The sequence below is a fragment of the Lineus longissimus genome, chromosome 9 (assembly GCF_910592395.1).
Source record: "Lineus longissimus chromosome 9, tnLinLong1.2, whole genome shotgun sequence".
NCBI lineage: Eukaryota > Metazoa > Nemertea > Pilidiophora > Heteronemertea > Lineidae > Lineus > Lineus longissimus.
The window spans coordinates 3,341,955-3,367,389 of record NC_088316.1 but is presented as its reverse complement, the minus strand read 5'-3'; the positions used below and the strand labels follow the sequence as shown (position 1 = coordinate 3,367,389).

Sequence of the window (25,435 nt, the reverse complement as noted above, 5' to 3'; positions counted from 1 at the left end):
CGAGGATGGGGAGACCATGAATTTTTCTGGGGGAAACCGTCTCCGGCCTTAGTCATTTCATTATCAACCAGCAGGCTGTGTGATAAAGCAATGACATTCCCATACTCGCATATCAGGGTCAGTTGTGTGCTCCTATGCCATCGTCGGGCACTGGACGAGGATGGGAACGAGGACCGAGTGGAAGACCTCAGTAAGAAACCCCAACATAACGATTTTGAATGTTTCCGTTTTACAACTTTTCCCCTTATTTCGGAATGATGCTAAAAAGTTGATCGACACGGTTTTATGTGAAAAGTCATGGCCTCTCTAGTTGTCTACGGAAAGACTGCAATATGGGGAACAAAAACAGATATTACACCGGAATTGATAAATTTAAAATGATTAATTAAGGAGCATCCCATCCAGCACTTAATAGCCAGGCTTCGATAGCCTAATGCGATGAATGTCAATGTATTTTATCAAAGATTTATTTTGCAGATTTGATCCGATTCCTCCTGTTACTAACTTGAGAAGATTGCCCTTCGGGTTGAGTGTCGGGTAGTAAATGAATTGGAACAGGACATCCACCAGTTTGCATGCCTTCGTAGTTCGTCTTACTTGCGGATTTCGAAACCTGCCTAATGCCATAGTGTCAATTCCCTTCCGAAACCGAGACTTTAAAATTTCTGAGGCGTCCATGCTATGGTTTACTATAAATGCAAGTGATGCATTCGATTTGTTTCGGCCTTTTGCTTGATCGTACGAAAAAGGTGTCATCTATGGCAGTTTCAGTAAAAATAATGATGCTGATCGATGGATAAAAACGTCACCATTGTTTGAATTTGTCGCTTTGATAGTATTCTTCTTGGCAATACATGCAGATTGGCCTCCGGCATCGAATCGCACTCAATTGTCCACAAAATATATTTTTGTTTGAATTTATAGGCAAGGCCACGACAAAAGATCTGCATCTTATTGATTGATTTTGCATTTGACTGAATGGTCTTTTAGTGGCAATTATTAACTCACATAACGTAGTGAGTCTAATGGTTACGTATACACTGTATGTAAAGTGTAAACAAAATGCATATATCCATCATGTCCATCGAATCTGAAAAAAAATTTGTGCAGACCCATGACAATTCTGGTTCCGGTTTTTCGTGCACTGCTACCGTCCCCTAACGCCCCCTAAAGACTCAACAAAGGAATGCACCGAAGTACCGGCAGCGTCTGGAGCAAGTGGCGGCGGCAACAGAAAGGAACATTCAAAAAGGGTTAATAACAACCGATAACAACTTGTTCATTTCCACACTTGCCGGGCAGCTTGTCTTTTGAAGCAGTTAATTGTTTTTATTAACAAACATGCAAATTGACCAGCGAGTGGATAACTTTCTGCATTTGTCAATTTATCTGTAAACTACCCTCAGTGCACTAAAATCATTATATTTGTTCTGCAATTGATTGTTTGGTGATGGTGAATGTTTGGTTTCATTGTGTACCACAGGGTGTCTCCCAAAAAAGTATAACCACCTCATTCATTCATTTCCGATGAAAAGGATTGTTCATGGTTGGAGTTAGCACAAGCATCAAAATCAAAAGTCATGGTTGTGTTACTATAGTATGAAAAGGCTGGGTAATTGTTGGAGTTAGCGATAGCATCAAAATCAAAGGTCATGGTTAGAGAAAGCTCTAGCATGTATGACTATGAGAAGGATGTGTCATGGTTGGAAATAGCAAAGCTTGAAAAGGAAGGGTAATGATGGTTGAGATTAGCGCACCACTATAAGGTGTCAGAAGGACTCGAGATGGTTTGGGGTTCCATTCCATCGCCTCGGCGGGATAAGCGTCTCAGAAGGACTTATTGAGAGTCCAATGGGGGCCGTCCCCCCATTTTTCTTGCTAAAACATATAAGAAGGATGAGGCTTTGGGGGACTCCCCCAATGCACTGGTTTAAACACGTCAGAAGGACGGGGATTTGGGGGGCCGGGGGGGGGGGGCTCCCCATGTCAAACAGTTGTGTGAGTTCACTAGCCTGTCTAAGACTTGTACTTTTACTCTAGCATGAAAGTTATTTGATGAATTGACAGTGAAAGGTATCAGTGCCCCTAGGAACGAATCTGAAACTTCCGCGCTCGTCACGTCATGAGCACATTGAACTGCTGAACCGTACTGAATATGTACCGGCTACCGCTCTCTTGTCCAATTGTGCTTCGGTAGCTCAGTGGCCTGAGGCGCAGACCTGATTGGTTTTTGTTTTTGCGCTGGTTCGAATCCCACCGCGGAATCTTTGAGAAATAAAATGTATCACGCTGTGATACATATAGTTCTTTCCGCACCCGCTAGACGCAAGGGCCCAACGCGCCCAGTAGCGGCAGAATAGCAAAGCAGGCGAAACATTTATAACGGGTCACCGTGGCCTTATTATGGACTTACAGCGCGATTGTGGGGTTGTAACTATTTTGCTGTTTATTGTCACGAGGAAAGAAAACCACGCGACCTAACGCGCCAACCTATTTATGTAAAGTAATAATTAGAAGGTATAGTTCAGGAAATGTTAATAAATAATCATTCCTTATCGTCTTTTGAGAGCATTATTAATTGTAAAAAGTATTTGCCTACGTCACAGAGTCTCTGCAATGGTAATTTTTATCACAGTAGTCTCGCGCAGCCAGACCTTCTTCACTTATTAGTCTGGCGCAAGCCAGGCGTTCATTGTACTAGACCTAGACGTTTTCCACCACAATGTTTCTGGGCGAAGAAACACTGCGCAAGATTACCTCGAGCTGGAGCTAAGAATAGATCATGCTAATGAGCATACTTCTAAAATAGGTCTCCTGGCAATTTCCGTGGAAATCCTCGATCTACATGTAGCTGTACACACCATGAATCGCGCGTGTCATAGTCGAATCGCGGAGAGTTTTGATTAATAAAGGTCGGGCGACAACCAACTCCCCGATTTGGCGACAACGGGGAACTTTGCCCGACTGGTCAATGTGTCCTGCACAAATGTCTCTCTGGCTCATTTGTCCATTCGATGCCGCATTCTCATTGACAAGCATGCGTACTGCCAAGTAATCCAAGTAAGCCTTCTTGGCACTGCTAGCACTTGCAAGTGCAGATTTAATCCACACTTGCTAGTACCAGAGCCCCTCTAGAAAGGCTCTGCTAGTATATACCAAGTTATCAACAAGATAAAAACTGATCCGTACTGGATGTATATCCGTTTAAATATTTCATCAGACACTGTACGCATCAGCAATCGAACAATTTTATTGCAAAATGCACTCCAAACGTCCGCAAATAATTGATTCTGTGCGTGTTGTCAGCAGATTTGTCATGCTGATTTACGTCTCTCTGAACAGCAGATTGCGAAGTGACAACTACTGAACAATTCGCCAGAGTTGTCAGACGTCAACATTCCTGATTTATACAACAACATCCTCTGCTCAGAGTTCGAGTCGTTTCTTAGTTTTCAATGTGTGAAATTCGCAAAAGAAGACTACGCAGGGAAGATACAGTTGACTTAACTGTAGGATGTGTTGCGGATGACAATTGCTTATATGCTCTCATGGAGTGGAGCAGTTTGATAGCAGAAGAAGAATTTTGAAGAACGTTAGTCGTTGTGAATCATTGATTCCGCTAACGGATTCCATTGCAGGTGGACAAAAACTGACGGAAATTCTCCTGAACGTCTCGATCATTAGTTAAACGATCTTATTTTTTGGTGATAAAGATTGGAGTTAATCCTGGACTCCGTATGAAATACGGCAATCGATTTTTGTTTTGTTTTAAAAACATGTTCAGAGCCGACATGATCGTGATTGTTATTTTTGCCGTCATAGGAATTACGGCAGGTACGACATACATGTTTTCTTCTTCTTTTCTTGAATAGAAAAACACATTCTTGAGATGCAGGCCTCCGTCGTCGTTGTAGCCCTCTCAACTATATTTGTCACCTTCCTAATTTTTTCATCGCAGGGAAAGTTTCTAAAGTGCCTCTTACTTGTCTTGTCAAAGATTATTCACACATGTCATTTGACAGTTTTGTTATCTATCTGTATCACTGAAATGATGAACAATGGTGTTTCTGAAATATTCATGTGCTTTACACCCGAACTGATCTTTCTCATCAACAACAAAAGTCACTCTAAACAATTTTTTTCTTCAGCAACTGACATCGTCTCGCCGAAGCCTGTCGCATATTGGCCACTGAACTATGATGATCATACTAAGGATGTGAGCGGAAACAAAAACGACGCCATTGCACATGGCGTGACTCTGACCTCCGGTCTCAACGGCAAGGTAGACGGCGCTTATCAATTCGAGGGAAAGCCCGGTTCCTATCTCAAAGTGACCATGACGCCATTATTGGACGTTGGGAAGACCGGTTCCTTCTCCTATGCCGCATACATCTATCCCCAGGGGTCGTCTGGTTGTTTATTTGAGTGGAGCATTAACCCCTACGGAACAAACATTTGGTTGATCGCTTCAGCGGATAACGTACCGGAAATTCTTGTCACCATAAAAAATAGTATCTCCAACGACGCGGACTCCAGGGGATATGACAAAAAGCTGCCTCTGAAACTCAACGAATGGAATTTTGTGGGTGTTGTCTACGACTTCAAAGAAGGGGTATTGTCGGTAATGGTAGATGATGCGACAATTACCGTCAATAGGGGTAAGGTCAAAGCCCTGACCAATGTTCCTTTCATCTATATCGGGGTCCGACCACCACCGCAGCTACTGTCAAGTACGAGTCCCTTCTCCGGGAAGATGACGTGCATCATGCTTTGGAACCAGGCACTGACGGGAGAGGAGATGACGCGGGTTAGGGAGTTCTGCTCGGATAGGGGTAGAATTGCTGCCATAGATGACTCGTTCCTTCAGTGTAAGTATCGCTAGGACCGACTTTACTGTCAACTCGGTTTGGTGCCGAAATGGAATATCTTGACGTGGTCCGCCCATTGAGAATGTTATGACGGTCCTCCACTTATTTTACAGTTGATATAATGCAAAAATGTTTGCTGTTGATTATTGTATAGAACAGACTCGGAAGAATCAGCAGAAAAACATGAGATGACTTCTAACGAAAGCCCGGGACCCGTTATTTACATGTACATGTATGTATATTAGATAGGTCTTCCTGTATAGCATCCTGAGATCAGGTTCTTGTTATACTCCTACCACTTATACGTTTGAAATATCCAGAAGTATTAGGGTAGCAGGAAGGGTTGGGCGTTTGTGGTTTCTGAGTCTGAGGGGGTTGGTGTCTGTTGACTGTGCTTTAAGAGAGACTAGGCATGGCGCCAGTCTCTCTTAAAGCACAGTCAACAGGCATTTGGTCTCAGTATTTGGGTTTTGATTGCCATGACTGTACCCCTGTAAAAGTCAGAGGAGGAGAAGTTTGGAATGATGAAAGCATTGAAGAAGAAGAAATGTTATTATATATTGAGGAAAGCAAAATTTATTATGAGACTAGAAGGCAGTGTCCTGACTTGATTATTTTGAAAATGGCAGTCTGAACACATTAAAAGGTGGAACATGGCATTTTATCGACTTTGAAGTGTTCCGCAGTTAAAGGGAGACTATAGGCAGCAGCTAGGTAGGCAAGATAAAGTCATACAAATTTGCCAATAGGGGTCAGTCATATCTCTAGGCATGGCGCCAGTCTCTCTTAAAGCACAGTCAACAGGCATTTGGTCTTAGTATTTGGGTACAGAATCAAGGCAGAATCAAGGCAGCTCAGAGAGCAATGATTGAACGATGCTGTGGACAAGTCCAAGGATACTGCATCAGTCACGACCAACTTCTCATCAGAAAGCGTCACCACCAGCATATTCAATGTTCAGTTCCAACCTGTACCAGTCCAATGCACGCCTGTCATGGTCAGCAGTGGTCAGCTTAGCGCGATATGGAACATTCTTCCGAAACTCAAGTGAGGGAAGTCTGCTCATTAGCCTATCTCGCGCACTGCTCCTTCTTGTCAAACATCGTAGTGAAACCTTGGTACAGTGGGGCGTCCTCGAGGATTGCAGCTGGTCGGACAGACGTGAGGTGGAATGTGGGCGGCTGCACTTCTTCGTTGATGTGCGATGGCAGATAGCACAGTTGTTGCGTTGCATGACAGCTGAAAGTGAATGTGATATCATAGACCTGAGGCGTTTGCAATGAGACTATAGGTGAAGTAGAAGCAAGGAGTGAAATGGGCCATCTTCCAGTGACTAATATACAGAGTAAGGGCACTGGGTGTTGTTAGATTCAGCATTGAATGTATTCCTCGTACAAGCGTGAATAGTGTGGACATACAGTGAGAGGTGAGAGACCCCTATTGACTACTTCTTGTAACTTTATCTTGGATATTATATTAGTGTTGAACTTCTAGCCATGGATTATGAAGAAATTGAAGTTGTAGGCATGGAATATGAAAAATTATTCAACGTTGAAAGACATTATTCCATGAGGCTTTGCCGTGATCGCAAAGGACGCGACGCGATTGGTTCACATGCTAATGAGGTATGATAATGATAATTACCTCTATAATGCTACTTGGATAGCGACTGTGTCGTTGATTGCAACAGTGGTCTATGTCAATGTGTGCCTGTAATGTCAATGAAGTATGATGAGGTGATGACGATAGTGCAATTGACTAGGTGGCGCATTTTAGAATCAGCAGTGAGCACTGTGTGTAACATGGTGGAGGCAGCGGAGATAATAACTGTGTCGAAAGTATTGTTATAGGGCCTTCCCTAGGCCCATGGGGTTAAATTTACAATCCACGATTGAAAAGACGTAGTTTGATCGCATTCAACTATAAATCCATTGAACAGTTGTGTTCCTTGGCTTTAGTCAACCGATGACCTTTTGTTGGGCCATGATCGGGGATTGTAAACTGTAAATGTATTATGGACTGGGTCTGGGAGACGGGGGAAACACAAGTGAAATAGACCAAAACAAGTGATTTTGGGCCTTTGGTTTAGACGCATGCCCCACATGCGCCATGCGGGATTAGGCCTATGCGGGATTATACGGTTCATGTGAACTTGTTGACATCTACATGATCTAGTGCCGTTATTGGTCATGGTACATGGTAGGCCTAATCATCATGGCAATATGTTTCAGGAAAAGCTCGGAGTAAAATGAACTGCCGATGAATAATGATGTTGTTCATGTTTACCATGTTTACTATACATAGCCATAGGGTATGCACTGGCCAGTGCACTTTCTGCACGTCGTCATGGTCATGTACGTACGTGATACCTTGCATATTTTGTTTTTTGAATGCGCATGCTTTTTGGGCAAAATCACTTGTACCAACACTAATGAATAATGTCTTCTTATCCCTATGACTCCATACACAGTGAGGGCATTGTCCCATTCTCATCAAATGGTAACTTATTGTACCGTATTAGGGTGGAAGTTGGGGAGCAGATACCTACCGCTGCACGCCTGTCATAATCAGCAGTGATGAGCTTAGCGCGATATGGAACATTCTTCAGAAACTCAAGCGAGGGAAGTCTGCTCATTAGCATATCTCGCGCACTGCTCCTTATTGTCAAACATCGTAGTGAAATCGTAATGGAAAACGTCTGGCTTTGCGCCAGACGTTGAGACTAATAAGTGAAGAACTAGTAGGTAAAGAACTTCTACTTGCGCGAGACTGCTCTGATAAAATTATCATTGCAGAGACTACGGTGACGTACACGTATATTTTTTACAATCAAAAATGCCCTCAAAAGACGACATGGAATGATTATTTTATTGATATTTCCTACTATATACCTTCCAATTATCACTTTATACAAATAGATCGGCGTTAGGTCGCATGCTTTTCTTTCCTGGTGACACTATAAAGCAAAATAGTTGCAACCCCGTAAATGCGCTATAAGTCCAATAATAAGTGACGGTGACCCGTTATAAATGTTTTGCCAGCTTCGCTTTTTTGCCGCTACGCGGCGCGTTGGGCCCTTGCGTCGAGAGGGGGAGTATATTGAAAATCACTGGTTACGTCAGGATGACTGTATAGTGACTACTCAACAGTCAAACCTGGCGTGGTCAAACCAGTTATCAGTCTGGAAGAGGACACGTTTCCATACCTAGATTTTTGGTATGGATTTGCAAACTTGGTTCTTTGATATAGATTTCCACACGTGTGTATGACAGTATGGACATCCATACTTGAATGCCTACGGTAGTAATCATATGACCATGATAATTCCAAATGGCGAATGCTATGTGTAAACATCCTTATCAAAATGTTTGGTATGAAAATCAATCCCCTTCCAGACTAATTAATGTTATGTTCTGTTTTGGTCATTGGTGGTTTTTTTTAGTTTAATTGCCACTTTTTGATTTCCACCCAGGCAAGAATGAAATAATGACACTTTTTTGAAAAGAGGATAATGGATGATGAATTATTCGTAGGGTTTTATGCCAAATGAATCAATCCTGGGTACAATAGAATGAACTCTCAAATTTCCCAAAGGAATACGCAACATACTTAACATAATTAAATTTATAGCAGTACCGAACCAACGGTCTATATTATAGCACGAACATAATTAATGACTGAAGTCTGCAAAACATGAGTTATGAGTATGACATCAATAAGCAGTGTTTTTGTTGACGACTGGATATGTTTATTGCACCTTGCAATGAAGGCCTTGTCAATGTATTATTGTAGGCCGGGTCTATTTGGCAAACCGCTCGCCGAACAGGCATCTTTTTTGTCCTGTTTGGAGAGCCGCTTGCCAAACAGCACTAAAAAGCCACCCTGTTCGGCCAGCCGGGCTTGCCAAACAGGTAAAAAATCTACCCTGTTTGGCGAGCTGGAGACTTTACTTTGATATTAATGAGTTCGGCTCTCCATTCAGGACAAGAAAAAATTGCTGTTTGGTAAGCCGGGCTTGCCAAGTAGTCACTTTCTATATTGTATCATCGACAGTCCCCGACAACAGCATCGATTAAAGCGTCATACCCCATGCAATGAGCAGAACACTGAATGATAATGAACGCCTTTTTAATTTACGCGTTTTCAGATCATCCCTTCCAACTACAAACCACTGGAACTCACATGACTCTTGTCCCAAACGCTGTGATTGATACACAGAGTGACGTGACCCTGGTCACGTGCGCCAGCGCCTGCACGACGAGGCTGGACTGCGTCACCTTTGGGTACTCCGAGGCTAACAAGGAATGCAAACTGAGCAACCAAGCGCCCTACAACGATGTCGCATTACCTGGATATGTCATTTATATGATCAAAAAATGTGGCAGCTGAAAAAACAAAAGTGTCTGTCATACTACAAATCTCCCACACCATAGCTTTTTGATGACCGACTGTGACACTCATTTTTAATGCCAACCTTGATCAAAACATTTGGGTGTCTATATATATTACATGTATTCACTCTCAAACACTGTCAAAAGAAATGTTTCAAAAAAGGAACATGTCTGCAGTCGGTCCACTTTTAGAACACTCTGAATTGATGACGTAAGCGATGGGGAGAGGGGGGTGGGGGGGGGGGGGGGGGGGTGCATCCCACCACTGAATGAGTTTGTCTAGGAATTCATAACAAACATCTGAAAATCAACGGACACCTTTCTATTAAGGACAACCTCTCTATTTAGGACACTAGTTTTGGTCCAAAATTGGTTGTCTCCATTCAATTTCTCCTCTCTAATCAGGACACCTCTCTATTTAGGACAGCACTTGTCAGTCCCAATGGTGTCCTTAATAGAGAGGTTCTACTGTACTTAAATGCAGTGTAACGGAAAACCCGCCCAGAGAGGTTGATGTTACACCAAAGACATGGGACAAAGTCACAATCAGGAAGACAAAGTCACAATCAGCAACTCTGGTAAAAATAGTCAAAGGGAGCTGGGGCCATGCTGAGGCTATCAGGAGATATGAGTCATGAGATTAAACACTCTACTCTACCACAAAGGAGAGACACTTATATTCAATTATATCTGTTTTATTTAACCAACAAGTAACTTCAAGGACATGACAAATATTTACAGAGAGACAGGCGCACAATTTAATATTTTCGTCGAAACATCTCACTGCCTTCACTGTGATATATGCCCAGGGGGTCTGCAAGGTACATGGCTGAAACTGCCAGGTTTTTTATTACCGCACCTGTGTCCTTGGGCATCACATTTCTTTTCTTGTAGTAGCTCGAATAACGGGTCATTTCTAGTTTCACATTATACATAACAATATCAATATACCACACTCCCAGTTTTCTTCATGAATTTCACTTTTGGATGTTTGGTCAGATTCTGGCAAAAAAGCCGATAGTAATGAATAATCCAATGGTCTTGTAGATTCTTCTCCAATGGAACTAAGTGTCACCATCACCTCCACTAATTCTTTTCTTGTAGTAGCTCGAATAACGGGTCACTTCTAGTTTCACATTAAACATAACAATATCAATATACCACACTCCTAGTTTTCTTCATGAATTTCACTTTTGGATGTTTAGTCAGATTCTGGCAAAAAAGCCGATAGTGATGAATAATCCAATGGTCTTGTAGATTCTTCTCCAATGGAACTAAGTGTCACCATCATCTCCACTAATTCCTCCCAATCGTTCTTGACTAACATATCCCAAGCCGCAGTGTGATAGATACGTGCAGAACTACCCTCTTTCAGTGGATGAAACTTCAGTTCCCGGAGCTGTTTCATGTGGTCTTCCTTAATCTCGAGACAGGTGAAACGAATCTGAAAATACAAGGAATCAGATGTAAGGGTATTTGCATGAGATGCCTCTTTGTCTTCAAACCTTCCACAAATCAATACCATATGCAGGTGACGGCAGAAGTATTGTGGTCGTAACTTGGCCATTGTCAGCACGGTGATCTTTGAAACTGTGCCAAACTTTTACTTGATGTGTACCTATTGGCATTATACTGACACGTGCTGGTGTGGGCGCTGTCATATAGCACTGTACGTTCAGTGTACAAAAGTAGTGACTGCCGGTGTGGGCGCTGTCATATAGCACTGTACGTTCAGTTTACAAAAGTAGTGACTGCCGGTGTGGGCGCTGTCATATAGCACTGTACGTTCAGTGTACAAAAGTAGTGACTGCCGGTGTGGGCGCTGTCATATAGCACTGTACGTTCAGTGTACAAAAGTAGTGACTGCCGGTGTGGGCGCTGTCATATAGCACTGTACGTTCAGTGTACAAAAGTAGTGACTGCCGGTGTGGGCGCTGTCATATAGCACTGTACGTTCAGTGTACAAAAGTAGTGACTGCCGGTGTGGGCGCTGTCATATAGCACTGTACGTTCAGTGTACAAAAGTAGTGACTGCCGGTGTGGGCGCTGTCATATAGCACTGTACGTTCAGTGTACAAAAGTAGTGACTGCCGGTGTGGGCGCTGTCATATAGCACTGTACGTTCAGTGTACAAAAGTAGTGACTGACTGAGCTGTGCTGTAACTGTGAGGGGCAAGTGAAGAGCCCGTACTGAAGAGTGAAATAAGATGACCAAAATCTTCATGAGCTCACCTGACTTTGGTCAGTTTAGTAAAAACTGAAGTGCCAGGTTTTCCCTTTTATCACTTAGTCGTTAAGAGGCCCAAGGGCCAGGCGCTCAGCTAAAGTTTGTAAACCTGTCATATAAGGTGGTGGCCTGCCTAACTAAAAGTTGAACATCCCATCTGTGGTATTTTGATGGAAAAGTATGTGTAATATGATTATAAAGTTTATTGCATTCGCTGTAACACTGCTCACGTTGGGTCACCCGTAATGCCTGGACTTTAAAATCAAAGATGGCCGAAATCCCCGCCAGCAATAACATCATCTGATTGGCTGATCTTCAAAAAATGGGTCACTTTTTTCACATGATTTTTTACTCACCTTTGTAGCCTGAAGGACTAAACCTAACACACATTTTTTGTCAGGAAAATGACGTTGAATAGTGAATGGTACTTCAAGGAGCAGTTCTGCAGCATGTCTGCCCTTAACACTGGATGGAAAATCAGTTTCCCTATCATCATCATCATCATCATCATCAACATCATCATCATCTTCATTTTCCATTTTCATTCGTTTGGGTGGCGGTGGGTTGCTGCCAATATCTGATCCAGTGGCACTTCGAGCAACAAGACCTTCAGGTCGAGCAGAAGCAGCCTTCTTTTTTGGAGCATACTTCTTTACCTGAAAATTACAAAAAGGTGGATGCTTGAAAAACCTTTTTTCCTCTTATATCTGAATTTGACGAGTAGTCAAACTCTTCACGCATTAGAGCAGCGCCGTTACCAAACTGTACCAAGACCCTACTCTTCTCTACTCATCATAAATGCTACACAGGTTGACCTCTGGTCGATCAGAACGAAATGGCTGCTGTTTATCTTCTGTTGGTTGATTATATCACAGGCCCTTGAGTACATGTCTTTATACCCCTATTTTACCTATGCTAGCCTAGTTCCTGGGCTTATACCCCTATTTTACGCCTATTTTACGCCTTCTACCCCTATTATAAAGACATGTACTCAAGGGCCTGTGATTATATAAACGTTCAGACACACTTTTCATCCTAGAGATAGTTACTTCAACATGTTCATGAGAAAATACAGGGTAGAACAGAAATGCCCATCGACCCATGCTTTCGGCGAAAAGTAAAGCGATCTCAGGCAAATCGGACGGGGTAACCCTTTAATAGAAATCTACCCGATTCTAAAAAACAACTGGTTCTTTAAACAATTAAGCATGCAATAAATATCTTTATTGAAATGAAATCCTACCTCAGCAACGGATACAAGTACAACCGGATATTTGGAATCATATTCATAACGAAGGTCTGGTTGGCATGTAACTTTGTTGCCAAATATTTTCATCTCCCGGGCTGGCGATATGTTCCCAGGGCTAAAAATATAATTTCGAGTAAAATAGGATTTCTTAAAATTTTTGCCTTATTAGGATTTGGAATGTAAATCATAATATCTTTTGGCTTAATACTGATTATACTGCGTGTGTATTTTTCATAACTCTACAATGGAGTATATGGACACTTCTCATGGACAATACATAAGGAAAACATGGGCTGGGCCGGGGGAAAATGACAGTAGGAATCTCTCAGACAATGGCTCTCTATGTCATATCACCACCCTCAATTTGATTTTGATGAAGTCTTTGGTGTTTTTGTGAATTAGACATGCAAGATGACTTTAGAATCTGTATTTTTTACCCATTTGAGTATGTACTTGGGTTGAAGAATCTATCATACCACTGTGTTATTGTGATCTGGTTCAACAGCACGTGCAGGTTATACGAGAGTTGTTGGGGCAAAATATCATTGCAGTCCTGTGGACCAACCTTGTCCCCAGACTGTGATATTGCAACGAAGCCAAATGACGACAACTCACCTGAATGACAGCATAAATATCCTGGCAAACAGGACAAACAAATGCTGAAAGGCGGCTTCAGTCGGGGCAACGCCAGAACAAAATTTGTTCAGGATGATTATGAGACCGTCCAGGAACATGCAAACATTAGGAATGCTGAAAAGTAGAAAATAAAGCAAGGATAAATTTGGTGATCTGACAATTAACAGTAACATTTTAATTTCAGTTTACATTTGACCTCAATCGCAAGATCCTGTGTGAAAATGTACTTTGTGACCCCTACGACCCTTACGAAATTTCACCATGCTTACACCATGGTGAATTATTTCACCGTCTCTATTTGTAATGGTGGAATGGAGTCAGTTTTCCATGGTGAATTGTGGATATGAATGATGGTATGGTTTGCGCGTAACTGACCAATCAGCTAATCAAGCCAGCAAATGACATAAATCATGCATAATCACGTGCGCAATGCAGTATTTTCTTTGAAGGAGATATCCGTTAGAGGTCATGTCTTTTATGCGCAAACCATACCATCGCCATAACTGGGACTGAAGTTCCGAAGTGTCATAATACGACACCCAGCTTGGTGATGCTGATAATATAGCACCAATATGATCAGACGTTACATCATATCCTAGCTGTGCGAACAACTGCCTACAGTTCATGGGCAGTCGGGAGGTTGGCGGTTAATTGGACGACCCACACGGCCACAGACATAACACTAGAGGTAGGCCCTTTTCAACTTACAATAAATGCAGAGATTTCTTGGCTCCAGTCCTGCGAATCATCTCCTTCGCAACTCGCCTCGACGAAATCTTTTCACGAACTAATCGAACATAATTCAGCAGATCCCAGATAGTACATTTATCTTTCCCAGACAGTTCCTTCTGGCATTCAATAGAAATCCCAGGTGTTATTTTCTTTCTCAAAATTTTCATGACATCTGAGCTCGAGGCAGGCTGGATGTTCAGTGGAACAGAGTCCATCAGCCCCTTGAATACATCAGTAATAGTTCTCCATTCTTCAGTTTCCGAGCGGTTGGGCTTGAGAAAATCAAACTGGGCCGTTATTGAACGCCAGTTCCTGTTATGGTATGTGATATTGAGCTCACGAGCATGCTTTTCGTTCCATTCCGAGGCAGTACTCAGGAACTCTGGTGCTACATTATCCCCGCCTGCTTCCCCAGCAAACGAACCTTGTCCTTGAGAACCAAGTGGAGTGGCGGGAGGCGGGTCCATATCAATATCAAGCTCGTCAGAATGACACAAAAGTCGCTGTTCTGCCATGTCTGCGCTGCACGCTCCTTTGCTTCAGTTTCCTGCAAGCTGCATATGGGCACATCCAGGCACTGTTGATGGGGTAGAGAGAGAGAGGAGTGTTTACAGTATAACCTTACATGCTGATGGATATTTATTATCGGATTATGTCCACTAAAACAGTGACACTCAGCCCACTCAGACAGTGGTGACACAGCACACTATAGATCCATGCACTTGATTGGGACCAACGTTTACGAAAACGTCGCGTCTCGTCACGTTACAGTATGTAAAATGCATGGTGACGTGACGACGGCAAACACTACGTCATGTAAACGTTGTTCCCAATCAAGTGCATGAATCTATCGTGACTCAGTGACCATGGGGCTTGACTGCAGGATCCCTTACAAAACATTTTATGTCAAGGGTTAGGGTTAGGGTTAGGGTTAGGGTTAGGGTTATACTTTTTGTAAGGGATCCTGCAGTAGTTAGTAGTAGTCAAGTGTGTGTACTAACTATGTAGGTCTAAACTGTGTGTACATATAATACAATACAGAAACGGACATTATCAGTGAACGAGACGATGTTTCCCCACTTTGACTATAAATCATCTAGGCCCCCTACCTCATCGACAGTGCAGTGCATGCCTGGAAGCAAGGGGACGCGATGCAAAGTATGGGTCAATATCAAGTTGGGGTCCAGGGTGGGCAGTGAACACATCCCGGGGCCTAGGAAAAAAATCCTAGCGCTATATAGTGGTATATATGGCTAGGATTGTTTTTGAGTTCACACCATGCCCAAAGACAGGGGACAAGTCACAATCAGGAAGACAACTGAATTCCTTTGCCTTTTGGTAAAAATATTCAAAGGGAGTTGGGGCCATGCTGAGGTTATCAGGAGATATGAGTCATGAGAATGAACACAAAGGACAGACAATTTTATAACCATTCATATTAGGTCTAACCCACATTTTGCGTCACATCCCTGTGCCTAGAAGGACTCTGATAAATGTCATGCACGTGTACATGTCACCCTGGCGATTTGTTACATCTTCCATATAGCATCGAGGGATGTCAGTAACAATAGGTGACGCTACCATTAGATCATAAGTTCCTAACGCGGGAAATACGAATGCGCACGTGTGGTTAGTTTATAGTGCCATGGCCCATGCTGGAGGTTTTTAGATAAAAAAGGGATGGCACTCTGTAGGATTCGTGGGGTCCTGGGGGGGGGGGGGGGGGGTGTTCCCAGCAGCCTTGAGCTTTTGTTGGCGAGGATTCATACTGGTGATAAACCATTCAATGGAAACCCAAGTTATTGTGATCACCTGAGGGATATGGATTCATACCGGTGATAAGCCATTCAATGGGAACTCAAGTGATCAGATCACCTGATCGAGGATGGATTCATACTGCAGATAGACCATTCAATGGGTACTCCAGTTAATGTGGTCATCTGAGGGATATGGATTCATACTGGAGATAGACCATTCAATGGGAACTCCAGTTAATGTGGTCATCTGAGGGATATGGATTCATACTGGAGATAAACCATTCAATGCGATGACAAATTATTTTAGTCCTCAGAGGATTGATGGATATGTGAACTCTGTTTTATACCCAATATTAATTAATCCCTAGATAGCGTATACACAGTGTATTCCTCTGGTTCACAAAAGTTTCTCAATGTAGTGTACACATTCTGATCATGGAGGTATAAATATTTATACCTCCATGTTCTGATAAAGCTTGTAGAATCGACAGAAATATATTTATTTTGATGATTTCTAATGGATTTTAACATGTTAACAAAACGAAACCACGACCAGAAAATAAGAATCAATAAATAGTCTTTTTGCAATCTATTCTGGGCAAACTGCCTGGAGTCACAGTCGATTAGTTTCATAAATTATCATTTGATGTGATTCATTAAAGTTAGTTGTCACATTACTCAATCGAAAATGAGGTAGATTTCATGTCCACTAGTGTAAATACTAGATTTCATATCCACTACATGTTCTCATTTTCCATACATGCTCTGTTCTTGTTACTGGTGACACACATCGAACAAGACAATCAACTCTAACAATGCTGACCGCTCTTCAAGAGGAGTGCAGTTACTTTCCTTGAAAACGAATCTCACCCCGGCACAGATAAAACTTTTTTGTAGCCTATATGACTAAAATTCAAGAAGAAAAGTATGCCGATTGATTTGTTCAATTTGACAATTTCGCAAGTGTTACCAAAGTGGGCATTTTCAAAAGTGGTCATATCATCTAAATTTTTCGAACATTGCATTAACGACAGGCTGTGATAAAACAACTTGATTTGAGGCGTGTGTACATGCGTACTTTCCTTTCATTTACATTTGTCATAGGCCTTATCGTTCTGCACAGTAGGCCTGGCACACTATACGTATTGCAATGGAGTGTATACATCGAGCAGTGACCTATATCATCACCATTATATAATCTATTTGGCACAACGATAAACCGATAAACGCTGGAATGATTCATAGATCTTTAAGAACAATGTTGCAATACTACGAAGTTCTGCCATTCTGAAAGTCTACTGAGGAAAGTGACCATGAAGCTTGCGCTCAAAATCACAACCTGCAACATTAATCTTCAAACTCTTGGAATGTTCCTGTTCTTGGCGTTCCATCTGACTCATGGAAGTTACTACAATCCACACGTCTATCCGGAACGAGGTCCGTTCTTTGAAGGATGGTATATCAGGATTACAGATCACACGGATAGACAATCTTTGGCCGTGCTTTTTGGGAAGGTCTTGAAAAAGGCTCCCTCGTCCACCCTCTCACCGGCATTGGTTTCAATCCTCCACTCCAACGGGACGCGTCCCTTGACAGCGTACAATGCCTTCTTCGATGAGGACGCTGTTGAGATGACTGTCGATAGTGGTAAGCCAGTCACGAAGAACCCAAACCAACGGGGTCCAGCGAATTTCAAATGGGAAGCAAAAGGATGCGGATATCTTCTTGTCAAACCTGATTCGGCGTATTTTAACTTCACTGTGCAAAGTTTTACATTTTACGCAAATATATCTTCCACATTACCATGGGGCCCTGATGGAGTTGGGCCAGAGGGTTGGCTCTCAAATTTTCCACTACCGTTGGATTGGTTTGTTTACAACACGGGATCGAACGTAACTGATTTCGGCTGGGCGAGTCGAAATCATGGACAACACTTGAAGGGAAGTGCTGGCCGGCATGCAGTGGCACATATGGAGAAAAATTGGGGCAAATCATTTCCATCCGCTTGGTACTGGGGACAAGGAGTGACAAGCAAAGGAGTTTATTTCGCAATGTCTGGAGGACCAGTCGATTTTGGTCCGATTACTGTCAACGGGCACCTTATAGGTTACAGAAATCCCGCAATGGGGATACGGCTCGACTACAGACCTGATAATTCTTTCACGGAAATAAACATGGATGCCTGTGCAGGCGTCTTCAATATTACTGTGAAATCTTTGCTTAATCAGTTACAAATGAACATAGTCGCACCTGTGGATTCTCTAAGTGATTGCCTGTACGGACCGGGGGAAAATGGGTTCCATCGGGTGTGTACGGAGAGCTTTGTAGCGACAGCCAACATCCGGGCCTACCGACGTAAGCTCGGTGTGTTCGGGAGATTGGTAGAAGTAGACAGGCAGACGGTCCCTTCCTCGGCTCTTGAATTTGGCGGTACTTTTGTGTGTCATCAGAAGTGTCATAGGTTCTAGTGAAAAAGTGTAGCTTGAGATGTTTGAATCCTTGCTAGGTGCTAGTTATTAAAAAATACTATTTTCGCCCAAATTTCTGAATGTGCTGTTTCAGGTCTAACAATGTGGGCCATTACTTTTCAGACGGTGTAGAATAAGAAATTTCCCCCTGGAAAAAGCGTCCGGCCCTATTGTATTCTGACGGACTATGTTATATCGTTTTATAGAGGTTATGCCTGTAAATACTTCAGAGATTAAAAGCCATAATAGAATCCTCCTGTGTTCCCCAACATTCTATCATTTGAACTCAAACTTCTACACTTGCCCTGAATTATTCCTTCATCGTAGACGGCTGATATAAACTGGTGATTTTTTGTTTGTTTTTGATACAAAAGGTGTTATGAGCTCGTTCAATCGGTTGAATTGAAAATCACGAATTTGGGGCTGATCAAATTGTGATAAGACACAAATCAGAGCGACAAACTGCTGTTCTCCCACGTTGCCCTTTGTTATAAACAGTAAAAGGTACACAACCAATTCCTGTACCATGATACCATCAAGACCATCGCTGTAAATGGTGACCTGCAGCCACAGTGTTACACAGTTTCAAACAGAAGAAGATGACACCTGAGCGATGCATTTCTGGTAAAAGTCCACTCGAGAGGAGGTGGTAGTGACTACAACGGGGTTTTGAACGATCGGACTCTGTTCTCTCAATATGAAGGTGGCACTTGCCTTTTAATAAACACCGAGCTGCTCATATCGGCCTCGGAGTTCCAGCCTGAGAATTCGAGAACATGGAGTCGTCTCTCCTATCCACGCTTTTGCTTTCCGCGTTCATGTTGGGGATAACGGCTAGCCTTTACGACCCGCATCTGTACCCAAAGAAAGGCCCATTCTTTGAGGGCTGGTACATCAGGATAACTGACTACGAAAAAGATGAATCGCTTGGTGTCCTGTTCGGGAAGGTTCTGCCACGAGATCCCACTACCAGCGACCCCCCAACCCTTGTGACCTTCCTGAAAACAGATGGACAAAAGCCGTTGAAAAGTTACGATCGGTTCTTGGCGGCAGACGACGTGGACGTTTTCGTTGGACCTCAAAATGGTAAGGTCATTTCTGATCCGTTGGTGAAATCACCTGCATATTTCTCATGGCAGGCAAAAAATTGTGGATTGCTGAATGTGACTCCCAGTGGCGCCTGGTTCAACTTCACAATCGGGACAATTACTTTTAATGGGAGGATAGAAAAGCCTGTTCAGTGGGATCCGGAGGGCAAGGGGCCTGAAGGGTGGCTGCATCACTTGCCACTTCCTCTAGCATGGTTCGTCTACAGCCTGGGTTCTGATGTTATGTTCAGCTGGCACGACTCCCGAACCGGCGAATATTACAACGGGAAAGGTTTGGCCCACATGGAAAAGAACTGGGGAAAGAGCTTTCCAACGGCGTGGTTCTGGGCAGAAGGGGTCCGCCACTCAGATAGGGTGAGTTTCGCCATGTCCGGAGGCCCTGTCGGATTTGGACCGCTCAGCGTAACCGGCCACCTCATTGGCTACAGGAATCCTCTCAAAGGCATTTCGCTGGATTACCGTCCCGATAACTCGTTAATGAGCATGGACAGGGATGCATGCAACGGCGCCTTGAACATAACTTTCAGATCTGTAATGCACAAGTTATCGGTATTCATGAAAGCACCAGTTGGCACCTTTAGCGGCTGCTTGTACGGGCCCCAGGCAAACGGCTTCCAGAAAGCGTGCTCTGAGAGCTTCAAAACAAGAGCAGAAATCGTCGCGTACGAGAGACCGCTGATTGGCAGTTACAAGGAGATGGACCGGCAGGTCATCGAAGGAGCCGCCCTGGAGTTCGGTGGTGACTTTCTCTGTAAGGAACTGTGTGACCCATCTTATGATGGATCTGAAGTTGATTAAATAACCATTGTCTGATTTTGGCTTCATATCATATTGAACATGACTTACGTTCCGCAGTGGAGGTGGTATGCTGCTGTTGTTGTTGTTGTTGTTGTTGTTGTTGTTGTTGTTGTTGCTGGTGGTGGTGGTGGTGGTGGTGGTGGTGGTGGGAGGGGAGGGTCATAAAAAATTCGTTCAATAGCGCTACGTTTTTTTGTTGTCGTCGGCGTTCCAGGAATTATTTTAAGTATAGCGTAGCGTTTGAAGGCCTACTCGGATCATATGCCACCGCAATTTTTTGACAAGATCCTGAAGCACCACGCAAACGAGCGTTTAAATCGACTGGAGGAAAATATTAAAAACAGTTATCCCGTTATAATCGCTGATGCGCGACAAAAGGATATCTCATCTATCAGAGTGCAGATCAAATCAGCAATCGCTGGGCGAATTTTGATATAGATTCGGCAGTGCGACCCGGCACCGAATCTTGTCGCAGGTGTACATGTACCTGAGATTACCGATGCAAACAAGAGGTCATCGTCGCATGCGATATAAATCACAGGTCACAGCGATGTTAATTGCTCGTTAACAAAAGAAGAAGCAGCGCTTTATTAAAAGAACAAGCATCCTAAACTTTCAGCGCAAACTATTTTTTTTTAAATGTTGACGAAATCATGGATTCTGCATTTAAAGCGGTATATAGCGTGTTTCGCCCGTTGAACATGTCATCCACGTTTCATGAAAATCGCTTGCGCGTTATAAATGATTTATCTTAATAGTCATTAAATTTATTCGAATAGCCAGGTTAACCATATTGGTTCGGACTTAAATATATAAATGCATGTAGCTAATAGTGTTTGTTGGCAATTTGCTAATGCGCGATCCGGTTATCTCTCCATTCTAATACCATTGTAAAAATAATTGACAACAATTGTGCTATATGATGGGCGAAAATAATCATTAAGTTGGTGTTCAATTTATTCAGCTACTCTTACGGAATACGTACAATTTGTTCGACTGCAACCAATCATGCTTTGGTTACAAATGACTACAGTCCACTGGTAGCAACTCCTCAGACCAGACTGAACCCGACGAGAACGAGAGCTAATTCGGAACGTCATATGATTTCTCTTTGGGCCTGCATCTAAAATATGAACGCAAAAATACTATTTGGTTGTTTTTTGCTGGCTTCGATGCTGGGATGTTGGAAAACTGCTGTCGCAGATGTAGAGCTCTACCGTCCCAATGGTAAGTATCACGATCATTCATTTCCGCCATCTTTATAAGTATTGAGTCAAGAACACGTGATTAACTTTGACTCATGTTTGCCTCTTTGGACAATTTTTGGGCGATTTGTACTGTAGGAGGAAACCGGGCAGCCGCCGGCTGAAACCTATGCTGTCGAAGAGTCGCCTACTCTATCTGATGCGTAACATAATACCAGGATCGACCGGAAATCGAACCTGGGACTTCCGAGGTTACAGGCACCGCTGATTTATTGCACCGCCCCAACTTTACTTCACTAGAAAATCACCCACGTTACGAAAGGAGTGACCCAGTGTCAGCTGACGTGACCCACAAAGGCTTACATAATCATACGTAACAGTAGCTGTTGCGAACATTTTGATGGCTTATTCAAAAATTCCATTTTTGCAGATGTCCATATTTCTTTTGCAACAGTCACCTTTTTTTCTCTTCAATACACGACAATAAATCCATCGTGGTAATAATTATCATCTTTTTCCGTTCAAAGTCATTCTTCCAAACTGCTTCATGTTTCGGGAGCAGAAGATGATCGAGGCGGGACGAATGGAGAGACTATACCGCAGCATAAGCAACTTCCCTAATGGGGCAACACTATGGAGCGGCTATGTCAAGTTCAGCGTCGATTGCGCCAGGAAATGTACAGACTTCACACCACCTTGCATGATATTCACATACACGGAGGACCTGCTTGGAATCCAGTGTAAGCTGTACAAAACCTTTACATAGATGAAATATGTCGCCCCTCTTTTTCGGGTATATCAACCAATGAGGAACCTGCAGAACTAAAAATCCAGATGGCAGCACCAGTACTAAAAGGTATACTTCCAGTGCAATTTCGATTAACATAAAGTTTTGTTGATTTTCTCCCTAAAACCCATCAAAATAGAGTTAAGGACCAATAGACAACATTTTTGGTGCTATTTCCCTATGTAGAGTAATTAAGGGATGAAATATTCAATAATAATTATTGACCCGGGAAATGACCATGGTCCAGGGCCTCCTATTGGCAGGTTTTGTTTTGGCATCAAATTCGCTTGCGATCATCTATAAAATGTAACAATTTAATATATTGTTGATGTGAGGTTATTTTGATAACATTTATCCTTTCCTTCTTCCTAGTATCTCATTTTGCTCCTATAGAGCTTCACGCTTCACTCCTCACGCTTCATGCTTCACGGTTCACTCGTGACGCGAAGAATTTCCAAGGCATTTCAACTTAGGCCCTCATTTTTTCCTTTGTAACAGGGCTGATTGAAATACCTTGTTAATTCTTCGGTTCACGAGTGAACCGTGAAGCATGAGGCGTGAGGAGTGAAGCTCTATGTAACGTCTGCCTAAAGGTCGTTTAATACACGAGTTCAGTCAATGACACTTAACCTTTTTGTGTGTGAAGAATTTAAAACTTTATTTGTGAAGTTCAATTTGCACAGTACACAAAGCAAGATATATGGCCACGTACCTGTAATAAAGTTTTAAGCCGTTTTCCCTTTAAAACAGTACTTTTCACATGCTCATAACTTTTTCCGAGACGTAATCTGGGAGGAACGCTTTCAAAGCCAAATAGACCTATCCTAGCCTGTCAAACCATGAAATTTTCGTTGTACGTTATGCATGATAATTTCAGGGTTTCGGGGTTCTGAACAAAGGGGGGGGGGGGGGGGTGACGGCTTTTAACCCGCGAGTCGGCTTTTTCACGACGACGGATTAAATGGAATCTCAAAACCACATAAGTAAGCCAATTGGACTGAAACTTCATCATTTTCTTCATTTTAAACACACCTCTTTCTCAATTTAAGAAAAAGTCTGATTTTATATCTTAAATGGAAAATACCCTTCAACTGGCGTGGTGAGACTACGCATTGATCTCAAACTGAACTATTTTCGGGTACAACCGCGTGCTGATTGGTTTAATAAAGGTGCGTGACCATATGTTATATACGCAAAGTTTTCTGGTTTTTAGTACATTTGTATCTGCTTTTGCGTACGGACGCAAGACAACCATGAGTCATATGCCAATGCCACAGTTCATGTCGCTGTGCTGAACTAGTTGTAATAGCATTCCGCGATAATGAGGTCACTGCAGCTGCTGCCCTCTATTTCCCCATCGCTGAATTACAGGCAATGTCGGACAATGCGGTTTCGTAATGGATTCAGGCTTTCTAACTTGGGCAGTTAGATTCAATCTGGCACATGTCCGAGTGTTGGAAATACTACATAATTGTTCTGAATATTTCTCTCTCTCTGACTCTATGGTGTCATTCATGCTAAAAACAATGCAGGGGCAAAGATAATTGACTTTGAAATAAGCTAAAATGCGTAGCAATAAGTGTCGATGTCAAACTGTCACGTGACTAAAACGTCATCAATATCTTATGCAAATGACCTTGTGAGCTATAAATAGTAACTTCGCGGAATGCTATTGTACAATGTATTTGTACCACATTACATTACAATGTAAATTATGAAAACACAACGAAACCGTGTTTTACAAATGAAATGATAACATTCGAAAAAAATCGTCAATAAACCGTTATGAATACTAGCCTGAATGACTTATCTTTTTTTATATTAAGTGACATGCTACATGTACCATCAAATTTGAATATTCAAAATAGAGTACAAATTTCAAACAGACATGAAATTCCAGATTATATGCTTTAAAATCGATGACATCATACAGTAAAACAAGAAGCCTTTCAAGTAATAAGAAAATTGTTATAAAAATCCATTCCTTATTTCATTACTGCAAACCGCCAAAGTTTGCATACCGCAAAAATGAGGAGGCGCGAACAAATGGCGGCTTACGGTATATCAAAAAGTTCACCCTGTTATGAATTAAATGACACTGTTCCGGTAGGTAGAGCCTTGAATGTGACCCAATATCCAATGTTAAGACAGATAAAGGCAACAGGAAAAACAACCCTGGACACCATGTCGAGAATATGAGCTTTTGGCAGTGGCGTTGTCTTCTTCTTCTTGGAGTGGCCGAGGTCACGAAAGTCATTGAGCCTTGGGTCGACGAAGCGCCGTCTCATACACGACTGGCACTGTGACATGTTGTCTGTGAGTGATCTCTCGGACATGGCCAAATTGCCATTTGAAACCTGAAACGAATAAGATCCAAATCAAAATCCGCAATCGTCTGACAGGCGCGGCTCTTCGGGCGTAGTCAGTATTTGGCCGAGTGACCGAGTATACATGTACAATATACACGTATATGAAGGAGAGTCGCATGCGCAATCGCACGGGAACGACCCATCTGAAATAATGGTGAGGTACAGCTTATGCCCCGGTACAATTACCAGTATATTACAGCCCATTTAGTGTTGAATACATAGACAGTACGTACTGGTATGCGCGCAAGACTACCGTGTAGTTGTACTAATTTGGCTATAACTGTATACACGTATACCATCTTGACCCTTGCTCGGCTTCCAGACAAGCGCGTCAATATGGGCGGCGGCTACGAATGCAATACCGCTGGAATTTCAGCATGTATTACTGTACCGCTTCACAACGTAGCACGATTCCTTTTTGAAGCAGGATTAGATGTATGCTCGGTATGAGTGTTCTCATTGAGACTACACGTAGGTGTAATGTTTTAGAGTGAAATACGGGTTGACACATGTTTTCGGTGTTTCCACCTGTTGAAAGTCGTCGTCTCTCTAGCTAGCTGTCTATTATATGGAATAACTGAAATAAGGGGAACAACCCGCAGCTGATATACACGCGGCATATAGTTTACTTCTAATATGACTATAGATGGCAAGTCATGACAGTGGAATGCCACGTGGAAAAAAAACTCCGCTACGGGCCGTGCTTTTTGTGCTTGCTAAAAAACCCTAAAATATTTTTCTAAATGTTCTACAACCTTCATTTTTAAGAGCGTAAAACATCTAGATCTTCTGAAGGTTCTAAAACCTTCCTTTTTTAAGAGTGTATAGTAATTAGATGA

At 42.6% G+C, this 25,435-nt stretch overlaps 5 protein-coding genes across 8 annotated transcripts in view; 3 read left to right on the top strand and 2 right to left on the bottom strand.

Annotated features, from left to right (window-relative positions):
- Positions 1 to 3,329: 3,329 nt before the first annotated feature.
- LOC135493812 (uncharacterized) lies at positions 3,330 to 9,471 on the top strand. Its single transcript, XM_064781392.1, has 3 exons — positions 3,330 to 3,834; positions 4,149 to 4,868; positions 9,016 to 9,471. Exons 1-3 carry the CDS (start codon positions 3,738 to 3,740, stop codon positions 9,255 to 9,257), a joined length of 1,059 nt encoding a protein of 352 aa, XP_064637462.1. The 5' UTR covers positions 3,330 to 3,737; the 3' UTR covers positions 9,258 to 9,471.
- A 406-nt stretch (positions 9,472 to 9,877) lies between these two features.
- Positions 9,878 to 15,535, bottom strand: LOC135493941 (uncharacterized). Of its 2 annotated transcripts, none has more exons than XM_064781622.1 (6): positions 15,105 to 15,535; positions 14,080 to 14,680; positions 13,351 to 13,485; positions 12,730 to 12,850; positions 11,843 to 12,142; positions 9,878 to 10,703 (listed from the first exon to the last, which is right to left on the bottom strand). In XM_064781622.1, exons 2-6 carry the CDS (start codon positions 14,616 to 14,618, stop codon positions 10,461 to 10,463), a joined length of 1,338 nt encoding a protein of 445 aa, XP_064637692.1. In that variant the 5' UTR covers positions 14,619 to 14,680; positions 15,105 to 15,535; the 3' UTR covers positions 9,878 to 10,460. The 2 variants fall into 2 exon arrangements, with proteins under 2 accessions (XP_064637692.1, XP_064637690.1); XM_064781620.1 differs by having other exon boundaries at positions 15,213 to 15,535.
- A 1,571-nt stretch (positions 15,536 to 17,106) lies between these two features.
- Positions 17,107 to 18,587, top strand: LOC135493709 (uncharacterized). The gene has a single exon (XM_064781237.1). The coding sequence runs from the start codon at positions 17,174 to 17,176 to the stop codon at positions 18,326 to 18,328; it is 1,155 nt and encodes a 384-aa protein (XP_064637307.1). The 5' UTR covers positions 17,107 to 17,173; the 3' UTR covers positions 18,329 to 18,587.
- Positions 18,588 to 18,844: 257 nt separating this feature from the next.
- Positions 18,845 to 20,268, top strand: LOC135493736 (uncharacterized). Its single transcript, XM_064781278.1, has one exon. It carries the CDS (start codon positions 19,105 to 19,107, stop codon positions 20,233 to 20,235), a length of 1,131 nt encoding a protein of 376 aa, XP_064637348.1. The 5' UTR covers positions 18,845 to 19,104; the 3' UTR covers positions 20,236 to 20,268.
- A 3,720-nt stretch (positions 20,269 to 23,988) lies between these two features.
- LOC135493876 (glycine receptor subunit alpha-2-like) overlaps positions 23,989 to 25,435 on the bottom strand; it is a 28,376-nt gene continuing 26,929 nt past the window's right edge. For all 3 annotated transcript variants that reach the window (XM_064781511.1, XM_064781512.1, XM_064781514.1), the window contains one exon: positions 23,989 to 24,584. In XM_064781511.1, coding sequence (XP_064637581.1) covers positions 24,309 to 24,584 — 276 coding nt within the window. In that variant the 3' untranslated portion in view covers positions 23,989 to 24,308. The remainder of the gene's footprint in view (positions 24,585 to 25,435) is intronic.

Bases quoted from the DNA above. Each gene is read 5' to 3' on its own strand.
- LOC135493812 (XM_064781392.1), top strand. From the start codon at position 3,738: ATGAAATACGGCAATCGATTTTTGTTTTGTTTTAAAAACATGTTCAGA. The intron at 3,835-4,148 runs GTACGACATACA...TTTTTTCTTCAG, and splicing joins CGTCATAGGAATTACGGCAG to CAACTGACATCGTCTCGCCG. The intron at 4,869-9,015 runs GTAAGTATCGCT...ACGCGTTTTCAG, and splicing joins AGATGACTCGTTCCTTCAGT to ATCATCCCTTCCAACTACAA.
- LOC135493941 (XM_064781622.1), bottom strand. From the start codon at position 14,618: ATGGCAGAACAGCGACTTTTGTGTCATTCTGACGAGCTTGATATTGAT. The intron at 12,851-13,350 runs GTGAGTTGTCGT...TTATATTTTTAG, and splicing joins ATATTTATGCTGTCATTCAG to CCCTGGGAACATATCGCCAG. The intron at 10,704-11,842 runs GTGAGTAAAAAA...TTGTATTTTCAG, and splicing joins TAGTCCTTCAGGCTACAAAG to ATTCGTTTCACCTGTCTCGA.
- LOC135493709 (XM_064781237.1), top strand. From the start codon at position 17,174: ATGAAGCTTGCGCTCAAAATCACAACCTGCAACATTAATCTTCAAACT.
- LOC135493736 (XM_064781278.1), top strand. From the start codon at position 19,105: ATGGAGTCGTCTCTCCTATCCACGCTTTTGCTTTCCGCGTTCATGTTG.